Source organism: Pomacea canaliculata, linkage group LG11 (assembly GCF_003073045.1).
Source record: "Pomacea canaliculata isolate SZHN2017 linkage group LG11, ASM307304v1, whole genome shotgun sequence".
NCBI classification, from domain to species: Eukaryota; Metazoa; Mollusca; class Gastropoda; order Architaenioglossa; family Ampullariidae; genus Pomacea; species Pomacea canaliculata.
In genome coordinates this window covers 8,494,935-8,507,337 of record NC_037600.1, presented here as the reverse complement: position 1 = coordinate 8,507,337, position 12,403 = coordinate 8,494,935, and the positions used below count along the sequence as shown (strand labels likewise).

At 39.1% G+C, this 12,403-nt stretch overlaps 1 protein-coding gene across 2 annotated transcripts in view; it reads right to left on the bottom strand.

Annotated features, from left to right (window-relative positions):
• The window catches only part of LOC112574892 (limbic system-associated membrane protein-like), a 126,022-nt gene continuing 113,619 nt past the window's right edge, over positions 1 to 12,403 (bottom strand). For both annotated transcript variants that reach the window (XM_025256254.1, XM_025256252.1), the window contains exons 6-9: positions 11,409 to 11,557; positions 11,050 to 11,191; positions 9,285 to 9,464; positions 1 to 8,485 (exon numbers count right to left, since the gene is read on the bottom strand). In XM_025256254.1, the coding sequence (XP_025112039.1) occupies positions 8,370 to 8,485; positions 9,285 to 9,464; positions 11,050 to 11,191; positions 11,409 to 11,557 (587 nt within the window). In that variant the 3' untranslated portion in view covers positions 1 to 8,369. The remainder of the gene's footprint in view (positions 8,486 to 9,284; positions 9,465 to 11,049; positions 11,192 to 11,408; positions 11,558 to 12,403) is intronic.

Sequence of the window (12,403 nt, the reverse complement as noted above, 5' to 3'; positions counted from 1 at the left end):
TTTTTTTTTTTGGCACAGTCAATCTTCAAGATGCTTTTTTAAATGATAAAGTCCTGCGTGAGCTGAGCGATATTTTTTTTAATCTCATGAGTTTCGGGAAGCCAGACTCACCCCGTGAGAACTGCGGTTCCACAACCTCGAGGTAGGGATTCCCTGATTAGTCGAACACTGCAAACAGACTACAGCCTGGGCAATGTAAACAACCTGTTGTGTTGTGCATCTTCAGGTAAAAGCGAAAGGTAAAAGTTTTCAGCTAAAGTACAGCCTGGAGAGATAACTCCCAGAGCTTGTCGATAGTCCCACCAGCTTCTCAGTTTGTTTTTTGTTTTTAAATAAAATGAACTGAAATGCAAGATTCAGTTGTTGGCTGTAAGATTTGATGTTTAGTTATTTCAATTCTTAAAAATCTGTTTCTTAGTTGTTGCACTTTGCATGAAAAAATTATTTAAATGTGGAGCTAAATCAAATACAGTCAAGGGGAGCATTTCTTGGGTTATTAAACTTAATGTATCATTGCTCTCCGTGCTTTTTTTGTTTCATGTTGTGTGAATAATATAGATGTCTTTTTAAAACTTCATAAATAATATTATGGATAAATTTCAAAACATCAACAAGGTCTCTTTACAAGTCGTATTTTAAAAACTTTTCCCTCTACTTCTAGCATGATGTAAAAGATAAACTAAAACTTGTTGAATGCTAGGATGTGACATATTGCTTAAGAATAACATCAACACAAAGACCAAACAGAGACTGTCATAGAGTAGCCAGCTATCAATAGTAAAATAAATTGTGAGTGAGTTTTGCAGCATGGAAATCAAACATTGCAAGTAGATGCAATGAAGCTGTAAAGGTGTAAATATGAACAGAAGCATGCAAACACACATGCATGAATATGCCACACGCAGGCACATTTTGAGGCGACAAAAAATTTACAACCGCATCACTAAATAAAACACCTGTAAATGCATTTTAGGTTGGTTTTTCTTTTATTTGAATGAAATGGACCACTTTCTAACATAGTGCACATGACCCTGCTCAGGTGTCAGTTCTTTTCTATCACTCACAGGCTTGCAAAGTTTTCGTGACAACTTTGCATCTCCTAAATATAAAAAAAAAATAAATACATGAAAGAAATTTAAAGCTCATGACCTTACTTGTAAACTAGCTTTAAACATAGTTTTTACAAAGCAAGTCTTTTAAAGAACTGTACACGATCTAAAGCAAACTTAGGTTACAAATTGGAAAGTGTAAAATTTCATAGAGATCATTTTAGTCAAGACTGACAGTCAACTGTCAGCTCACACCATGTATTTGCAGCCCAGAAGTGGGCCCAAAAATATACACCTGTCAGCAATCATATCTTTCAAGTTTTCAGATGTACATGTTTTTTAAGTGTTAGATTGATGGACATGGTATGTCATTGTAGCATTTATCAGAAATCGAATTAAAGGTCTAAATTTTGGCTTGGTTTTGTCAAAGTGATGAAAAGTTAGCTATGTAGTTCACAAAATAAAAGTGATGGACTGGATACTCTTTTACCTGCAATTTCAGTCACAGTTTAGGTCTCTTATGATCCCTCCATCCACTACTTTTATGTATTTAGTCTGTTATAAAGGGAAAAGTTTCAGCAATGTCTTACCCCCTCCCACCCCAGGAATGAAATGTTGAATGTGTGGAACAAGCCAAAAAAACTGATGGCATTGATGTTTTCAGCCTTTACCATGGCATTAGTCTACTGGATGCACTCCAGTTATGTAAACGAGAAAGACTTTGAATATTTGAGTGAGGTTTAGAATTAATTTTTGAAAAAGCAGGTATGAGTAACAATGTAATCACAACTGAGTTTTTGTTCTATGGGTTCATCTTTACTGTATGAGAGTCTGATAACCCAAATGCAGTTTATTGTGTGATATCCATGCATAGTTTCACAACACTACTATGATCCCACATGCTCACATATCATGATTAGTATATGTTTATGAACATAGTGCAATGTGGGTTGAAAATAAAGTATTGTTCATATTTCTAAATTGTGGGTAATCTTATGTAAACATCTTTTAATTGAAGTTCAAAATAATAATTTAGCTTTGAATTAAATGTAAATTTATTTTAAATGTGAAGTTATTTAAGCCAACTCTAGTATTATTATTCTGCTGTTGAAAAATTAAAATGTCATGCCTTTTTGGAACATTAGATAAAGGCTTGCTTGTTTCATGCATTAAAATGTTTGCAAGTTTGGTTATTCTTTTCTTTTAAAGTTTGTGTATTATCTTAAATGAAACAGTACAGGAACACTGATACATGGTCATGCATTACAGCTTATATTCAACGATGAAAGTTTATAAAAACATGGAGGACAAATAATGAAATGTGACTGTTGATGGGTAGAGGTTGTAGTCACACAGAACAAGAACAGCAATATTTAGGAGTCAATGATGAAACTTAGCATATTCGTTACACTGAAACTCTTCAGTTACAGTAAGCCATTTCAACTTGTGCAATGTTCTGGAAAAAAAATCCGCAAGCTTTTGTTTGAAAATTAGTGATGAAAGCATCTGTACATTCGTATCAACTCTCATGTTATATAATTATTGAGTTATATCCAGATGAAATTTAAAGATCTTTGTCCCTTTTTGAAAAAGAAGTACAGGACCTTTTTTGATTAGCCAACAAACAACCAACAAAAAAAAAAAAAAAAGGTTCTACCTGCATAGCAGTCTTGTAGACAACAATTCTGCTTATACATTGCTTCCTCATACCATTCATGAGTAAGGGAAAGCAAGCAATGTATCATGCAGACCTTCAGACACCCCCAGCACAAAGTATGTACACTTTAAAACAAATCACTGATTTTTGCAAAGTAATACATGAGACCCAACAACACCATGTCTAAAGGGAAATGACAAAAGGCAGAGGTCACGCTCATCAGAAGTTTAAATTTACCCTATAGGTTTCATTCACTTTTACATTTGTACAAAGTTCATTGTGTACAAGATGTACTGTTATTCATGGAAATGACTAGCTTGATTGACAAATATCCAGCGAAGGAAGATTCATTTACAACAAGTACAGTCAAATGTTATTTAGATTGAACATGAGCCCAACCTGCCTTTTTTTCGAAACTCTAGCACTGCTATAAGAAACTAGATCCCCAAAATCACAGTGCTTTGTGAGGATGTGCACACACCTATGTAGCAAATGTGCATTTAGGTGATATCTTAAACTTTTTGTGTGCGTAATCCATGTGCATCAGCATAAAGAACACTTGTGTAAAATGAAAATGAGGTCGTTTTTATCATTGAATATGTCTATTAAGTCCACCTTGACTGTAACATCACCTCAGGGTTAGCTATGGACTGGAAACTCTAATTAGAAACAAGTGCAGTACTTGGAGTGGTTGAAAATCTAGAGATATCTGTTTCGCATCTGGTCCACGCTTATGGTTACTGAATTCTTCCTAAGGGCTGTCAGTATTGAAGGGAGGTAAAGCAAACCTGGCTGTACCACTGTTTCATGATTATGGCCCTTGGTGTGACTGTATACTCAGTCCCTTGCTTTCTTACTGTGAGAATAATATCAAGAAGTTATTTGTTAAAACTTTCATTTTACTTAGTGGTTGATTTTATGGTACAGTTATGTATTTATAGATGTTCATGGATTGATATTTAGGTGCTATAAAGCACAGGACTGTGTTATTTAGCAGCAAGTATATGAAAAAAGGAAGTAAAAATTCGTTATATAAGAGCAATGAAAATCTGCAGCCTGCCATCAAAATATTAGATTATAAACTAAATGCTGACATAGTATACATTCAGAGATATCTGACTGCATTTCAATGCTTTGACGGCAAGGGTTACATGTCAGCTGAGGTTTCAACATATTAATTGTTATCACATTTTTTTTAAGTCAAAGGAAATGTCTTCACAACCCGCTGTAACTGAAGCATTTGAAGAAGGAAACGAGGTGAGTGTTGAGCACATTATAAATATTGTCACTTTTCTTGATATACAGTATTATTTCCGTGAGAAACATTCCTTTTTATGACAGTATATGAGTATGTCAGACTTACCAGTGTAAGTAGGTCTGGTTTTTGCAAAACCAGGACTGCATCATTTAGTGATTAAAACCTTTTGTGTGTGTATGTGAGAAAGTTTTAAAGGGTTAGGTGACCACAGAGTAACTGGTAAAAAAAGTTTGTGTGATGTATTCATGTATAATAACTTCTATCTAAAACTGTTGGATAGACTGCTGGGATCATGGACCTTTCTAAAGTTGTACCGAAAGCATAAAGCATGCAGCTTTGACGGTTAATCAGTTAATTAAAAAAAAAAAAAGAAAGACATACGGCTAATCACCCAGCAGAATCTATCCATTAGTTTCAGTTCTGTATATAGTGCATGTTTTCTTGACTATTGCAGTACGAGTTCTTTACCGAAAGCGAAATATTTACAAATGTAAGGTCCTGGAGCAAAAGTTAACTCTCATTGTCGTACACCCACTTGTCAAGCAAATATATACTGATGTAAGCATGCTTCTACCTCAAGTGCCTTTGTTTCTTAAAAAAAAAAAAAAAAAACCCACGGAAAAGAACAATTTCTAGCTGAACATTTTTTTCCCATTATATGTCGTACAATTACACAATCCGCGTGTGATGGATCGACAATTCTACAATGGAAAACACAAACGAAGGAAAACCTGCATTCCCAGATGTCATGATGGTATATATATCTATAAAAAAAGAAAAATAGTTTCTTGAATTGTGTCCCTTAGATCAGGCATGTCAAACATGTGACCTTTTGCAAGCTCACCTGTGGCCCGCATAAAGGACACTGTGCGGCCCTCATGACAACCCAAATGTGACCCATGCGGCCCTCGGGCCCTCAGTTTGACATGCCTGCCTTAGATCGACTTTTCTCATATCGCCCACTTGTCTGCGTGCAGACCATCATCGTCAAAGACCCAGTGCCTATAGTTGATGGGTTGGTGGGTTGGGAAAAGGGTTTGACAAACATTCGTCAGTTTATTTTTTAACTTGCGAAAACTGAATGTAACTAAACTGGTAGGAAAGGACATTAAAACACGAAATAACTATACATAAAGCACGAAGTGGAATACCCTAATTGTGGTGATTTTTCGATCACTATTCCTTCCTGGGTCGCCAAAAGGCCGTTGCAGAACGTGCCAAAGAAATTATACCAGTTTATGGTACATCTATGTTGTACGAACGCCTTACTTAAAACGACAAATGTTTAACTGGAAAAAAACTGTTTTGACCGATACAACAATGAGTTTACGATAGAGTGGGGGTTTTGTTGCTTGCTATGATCCACGCATGCACAGATCTGTGTATTGCATGCTGCATGCCAAGTCAATCCATCACGTGCGCGCACACACAAACACACAGCTCTTCGTATGCATGCCACGCTCACACGCGCACGAAATCACAAGTGGAAAACATTCACCAAACGCTGATGCACAAATAGACTTCATCCATTTTGTGAACTCAATCATTCACGCCCGCCCGCACGCACAAAAAAAAAAAAATTAAATAAATAAAATAAATTATTAAAAAAAACCCCAAAAAAACAAAAAACAAAACAAAACAACCAAACAAACAAAAGAAAAAAAAAAGAAAAAGAAAAAACAAAACAACCAACCAAACAAATAACAAAACTGTGGACTGTTCACAGGTATAAAAGCCCTCTCAATCAGAGCAGAACAGACTAAACAAATTAAATAAAAAAGAGAAAAAAGGAGAAAAGGACTAAAACATTAAAAATGGATGTACACAATTCAACAGAGGCTTACACACACGACTGTAAACCTACAGCCATAAGAAGCCAAGTTTACTCATAACAATCTCATACAACTTCAAAAGTTTACTTTCAAAATTGTTCTTACGCCGAGAGTGTTGGGGAGGGAGGGTGGTGGTGGTGTAAACAATCAACAAAACAACATTGGCGTTTCACAAAGAATTTTCGGTCGTTGGTCAGGCAGAAGCCGACTGGGATGCCTCCTATGGCGGCCCTTCTTTCGTTTCTTTGCTGTCACCAGAAAACAAACAACTTTTTTTAAATTAACGTCTGTCAAACTGACATTAACGATAGCAAGGAAAAATATTAAAAAGAAAGCAGAGACTGCAACTTTGGCAGAGTCTTCTCGCACCTCTCTCCCGGGGTACCCCTCCCACACATCTTCGATGACAACGTTCACTTCAGCTGGGGTACTGTTGTTAAATATGCAGCTTCACGAAAGAATCACATAATCATAATAGATATTTCCAAAATTATTTGTCATTAAAAATGTACACAGTAACTTCAACCTCTTCACATCAAACACAGAGACGGCGCTGTTTGCACAAAGGATCAGAAAATGTTAAATTGTAAATTATTTTCAGTTGACTCTTCGTCCTTTTGTACATGCGTTGCAGGTTGCAGTGGTGGGCAGGGGTTTGAAGATTCGGTGGGAACAAAGTCAAACAAAACAACACTTTTTCACACGTTTATACGGCTGTTCGTTAGCCTCCCAGAAAGCCAGCCAGTAGCTAGGCACAGGGCCGCGTTACTGAACACAGGGAAAGCTGAAGATTCTGATGAAACGCTTCTCCGCTGAACGCTTTGCGAGGAACTTTTCTCTGAGTCACTTTGTCTCGACGAGTTTCCAGAACAACTCTGTTTAGAAATACTTACGCATAAAATACAGGACTGCAAGCGACCACACACACACACACACAGACACAGACACAGACACACAAAAGCAAAGCAAAGCTTGGAAATGGAACTGAAAATACCACACCAATGATCAGCTGAATGGTTGTCATGAACGTTCCATTGTAGTTCACTGATTCAATTGTTTTGTGAGAGTTTGGTCACAATACTTGATCCGGAATCACAACTCTGACTCCAAGCATACTGTCTGAAGCTACTGTCAGCTTCATACAGGGACTAACGTCCATCCATCCTTCTTCCCCCTTCATTTCTTCCTGGAGATGGATAGAACGATGGGAGGAGTGTAGCGTGGTCACGATATTGCATTGCCAGTCACTCAAGCTGGATTTTGAACAGCGACACCAGTTACAGTAAATACAAGATAGCAAAATTTTGGCTTTTGCGTTCAGTCTGTTCCTACTGTACAAATCTGTGAAAATAACATTGTTAATCCGGTAACCTGTTCAAAGTTAGTCCATACATGTTGACCTGCTCTGGGTTAGTCCATAGATGTTTACCTGCTCAAAGTTAGTCCATACATGTTGACCTGCTCTAGATAAGTCTATACATGTTAAGCTGTTCATTAAAAAGTGCTCAAGCATCAAACCACCTAAGTACTTCAAAGTCCTGTTGTACTGGCAAATATTTTAGCAATAAATTGGCAAAGAAGCTGGCGTTTAGCTCATTATATTGACCAAAGTTTCCATGTTTCGATATTTCTACCCAAAACTGTTAGCTTTTTTGCGACCTTTACTCTCGCAACTTTGGTCAAAGGTTTGACGATATTTTTCCGACTAAGATTGAAAACCTTGCATACCGGAACAGACAATGTGAGAACTGCTTGCTTGTCAACATGAACTACTGAAAACAATTGTTATTGCCTCTGTGCGTCATGACAGCCGCTGAGGGAAAATAGAATATTTCTCAACGATGTGGGACAGACCTTTGGTGAAACAGGACCTAGTTTTTGAAGCAAAGATAAATTTGCTGAGCTTGTTAATTAATTTTTCCTAGCAAATGTTAGCGGCTGTACAACTCCTCTTCATCCCCACCCCCGTCCCGTACCTTCCCCCGACCTCCCGCACTCCACTGATGACCTTCCCTGCGAACAATTTCAGGAAAAGAATCGACGAAGACAGTTGTTGTCGCGGTAGTCTGAGGGCATGTCCTTGTTGTCAAGTCCAGCCGAGTGTTAATGATCTCTACCATACTGTCCTGTTCAGCGCTTCTCCATTAGTAGGTGATCACTTCCTTTTCTGCAAGGTTCTCTTAACCTTTGACCTTTTTTTTTTCTTTGAGACACTGAAGTTTATTAGAATGGTGATAATGAGACGACAACTGCAGACGCACGACTGTACAAGATTAGTTTGTTCTAGAATCAGACAAAGTTGGTCGCAAGCTCATTCGAACGACGATAGCTGGAATGTTTGCAAGATGACAAACACAAAAAAAAATCTGCCAGTGCAGTTTATCGAACACATCGTTGTGAGCAGTGTTGCAAGCTCTTCTGGTTACCTCCAGGGCCACCATTTTTTTTTTTTTAAAATATACCGTTGTACAAGCAGGCTTCAGAAAGAAAGATCGACACTGCAACGACCGTTCTGATTGGCTAGAGGCATTTCACTGAACTTCTTTTCCATTGGCTAAAAGATGTAAGCAGTTTCACAACTCGGTGAAGAGTAAGCACAGGGTTGCAGTTAGCAACAAGAGTTGCACGAACGACGACGGTACGTTATGTGGACAGGATCCTGTAACGCCCCATGTCTTTGAAGACGAGTCTGCAAAATAATAATAAAAAAAAAAAATTAAATTCTTTCAACTTTATCATTAGCAACAGTCAGATTTAAAGGGGACCGGTCGATTCCACTATTTACCGATACGACCAAGTCACGACAGAACCTGCCAGTCAAGTTAATCATCACGGGTAAGATCGAAAGATCTCGAGATGGAGAAGACAGATGTAAGGATTGAACTTGGATATCTTTACTCTGTCAAAACTTCAACCAGTAGAAGAGGTGGAGCGGTATGTTAATAACGAGTGTCTGCATACAACTGTGACGTCACTAGTTTGACCCCATTCCGTGAGTGGTGATGTTTGTTGGTGTGTATTTTGAGAAAGGAAAGGAACATAATTATTTACCCAGATTTTGCTGAGATTTACCCTGTCGTTACGAAAATAATGCTACACGGTAGAGATTTAAATTAAAATGTATTAAAAAATCAGCAATAATTCTATTTTCGAATGAAACCAAGTACTAGAGAAAGAACCCCGACTCAGTGTTGTTATGATCTGTCTATATCTTGCACTCTCTCTTTTATCTTACACTAATATCTAACCATCTACCTCTCCTACCCTCAATGTAAAAGCTTCATCTTGTGCCCATCCTTGACAACCCCTTCCCTCTTTCTTTAAGTCTTGTGTCAAGTGCATTTTTTTTTCTTTTGCTACACTCAGGGTAATTGGTTCTTGCTACAGGGTAATATGGCTGAACTGTGTGTGTGTACCCGTGTCGTATCCAGGTGGCCGCCACCACATATTTGAGTCAATAGGTGGAAGCTCGATGTCATGCTGCTGACCTTTTGACCCTTGGCCTTCTCGGCCTTCCAGTTCATCCACGCGGCGGTCAGCGAGCGGCACGTGCGTCCGTCTCATGCTTTCTCGTTGCGCCTGCGCCTCTGTGGTGGTCGTGCTCGCCGGCGTGGTAGTAGCCACAGTGGTGGTAGTGGTCGACGTCGGCTTGGTGCGCTCGTAGTACTCTAAAAACATAACTCATCATTCATGCTGGTGGTAATCGCTAAATTAGATATAAGACAGTTGATCGTGCAGTGAAGGAGGAGGTTGAGCAAGAGATAGAGAGAGAGAGCAAAAAGAATAGACCTTCACCCAGTTTTGACCAGAACAAGCCATGCAAAGTGTAAAAAGCAAGAAAACCAGGAGAACTACCTAACTGAACAAAGAAAGAAACAGCCTACCACCCATCGAAAAAAAATAAAAAGCCATCCAAACGAACAAAAACCATCAATATTATCCCCACCCAAAAAATCCCCCCCCCCCACCAAAAAGAAAAAAAAACTGCAAACAAAAAGCTAACAAACCGAACAAACGGACACACAACAGTTACCCAACAAATCAAAATCCAAACAAACAAGGAAAATACGGCCTACCAACTGAAGAAATAGCCAGACAACAAACAAACAAACAAACAAACAAACAAAGAATCAATTAAAAAACAAGCCAAAAAACAATTAAAAAACTCCACTCAGCCGAACAAAGAAGCAGCTGCTCACCCTAAAAAAAAAAAAAAACAAAAAAAACAGCCACCCAACCAACCACCGAACCAAACACCCACCCAACCCAACCCAATCAACCCAGCCAACCCACTAACCAACCCACCAACCCACCCACACCCACACACAACCACAAACACACAAAATATCCAGCCGAGCTAACAAACAAACACACTCAGTGTAAAATAAAGTGTGGCCTTTGTCTTCTTGTGCTATTCAGTGTTTGTCTCAGACAGAGAAACCTCAAGAAGGGCGTCCTCCCAGAGAGTATTTGCGTGTCTTCATACGTCACTCATTGTACGGGGTGGTCTGGTCTGTCAAGTCCAACCGAGTGTTCACTTTACGTCTTCACTGCGTACGTCACCTAATGTAGGCATCTTATTTGTTTCCAAAAGTGAAGAGTGTCAATCAACCCGTTCCCACCCTCATGAAACCACTATGTCACACAAACAAATAAAAAAAAAAAGAAAAACCACGTAGTTGACATCACGTGTTCAGGACGTAAGTCACTGACGTAGCCACCTTCTTTAGCATACAGAGCGAAGAGCAGAAAACCAAAATTAAATCAAGCACAGGCTTTGAAAGTTTACACTTGTCACACGGTGGTCAGCATCATGTTTGTCTTATCCAGAGAAAATAAAATTGTTTATTAGTTGCTGTCACAGGTTTCTTATTTTTGATTTTTTTTTTGCTAATTATTTTTTTAACGGACTGACCTAAATTTTCACTTTAGAAGTCATTTAAGACTACATCCGAGTAAGCTAGAGCTTCGAGCATATCGGAACTAAAATAAGCCAAAAAAGTGAGCCACTTGACCTATTTCTAAAATGTTGAGAAATGTGATGTTCAGAGGCTTTCGATATTCTTATTGAAAACGAAACAGTCTAATAATCTCAGAGTTGAGGAACTAGTATTTTGTAGCAACTATTGTGCACTCGGGCTGACCTTTAAGTTTGTCAAGAGAACTGTCACTATTTTGAACTCGGGTTGGACTTTAAAACTGCCAAGAGAACTGTCCCTATTTAGTCAGGTGACACATGACAACAGCACTGACCATAGAGGGTCATCTTCTTGCTGGTCTCTCCCAGGGAGTTGGAGGCGATGCAGCTGTACTTGCCAAAGTCAGATTGTTCCAGGTTTCTGATGAACAGCGACAGCGTCACGATGGTGGTGGAGGGCTCCTGATACAGGGTTACCTGCCCATGCAAACCCTCAGGGTAAGACGCATATACTTTATATACTTTATAATGATATACTTTAGTGAACTAGGTGAACACAGTGTGAGGTAGGTGAGTGGGTTGAGTTGGTGAAGAAGGGAAGTGTGTGTGTGTGTGTTTGAGAGACTGTCCGTGGTGGTGACTGGCTGCTAAATCTCTATTTGTCACTGTTTGTGGATTACGATTGGTCATCTACCCCGTATTTGTCGCTGTTGGTGATTGGCTGGCCGCGGAACTTCCACATGGTGACGGCCTGCGGGTAGGCGCTGACCACACACTCCAGCACCGTGTCCTTACCCACAAACTGACCCATCCTCTGATTGGGAAGATTAATCTCCGGCTCAACTGCAAAGTAAACGAAGTAAACATACACATCAAACATAGACATAGACGTCTCTGTAAACATAAACATTGTACAATCTCAGTTAAAGTATTCGTTAAAAGTGAAAAAAGAAAATTTTATTAAAAAAAAAGACAGTAAAAGTTTGCAAGCAAACCATGGCAAGACTGATCGGTTTACACCTTATCCTTTTGCACAGAATTATCGCCAAGATATGAGTAAGTGCTTTTACTTAGACCAGACATCTGTTCTCTTGCATGGATCGCATTTATATTTAGCGCACTTAGCACCAGGGATAGTTTTTTTTTTTTCTATAGACACTTTTATTGTGACAGATCAGAAGTAAAATAAGCTATAAACTAGAGCTGCCACATTGAAAAACGTCCGTGAACGGAAGTGGGTACTGCACGGGGTCAGCCTGACATGCGCAGTGGAGTTCCGGCTGGAGTCATACGATGGAGGCGTAGTTATGAAGCGAGGGCAAGGAGTTGCCTTGTGGAAATATTGGGAATTCAAGAGCAATCGCCTTGTTTCCGAAGTTATAAAACGGTGTCCAGACCCCGCAGGTGTTGTTGTATCCCTGGGGTAGTACTTTTAAAGGGGTGGCAAAGATGTCTAAGGGTAAAGAAACATGAAGTAGTGTCCATGGGGTCTGGACATGAGGCTTCTTCATCTCCCCGTTTCCCCAAGGCAAGGCCTTACACTCGGATGGCGGACGATTGTGCCGATGATGTAAAGAATGGTAGAATCTTACTTGACCGGAGAGGAAAAGTGTGTTTATAAACTGCAGATAAATGATAATTCTACTGTTGCAAGACTAGATAGGAAGAACGAAACAAACTCCACTTTTC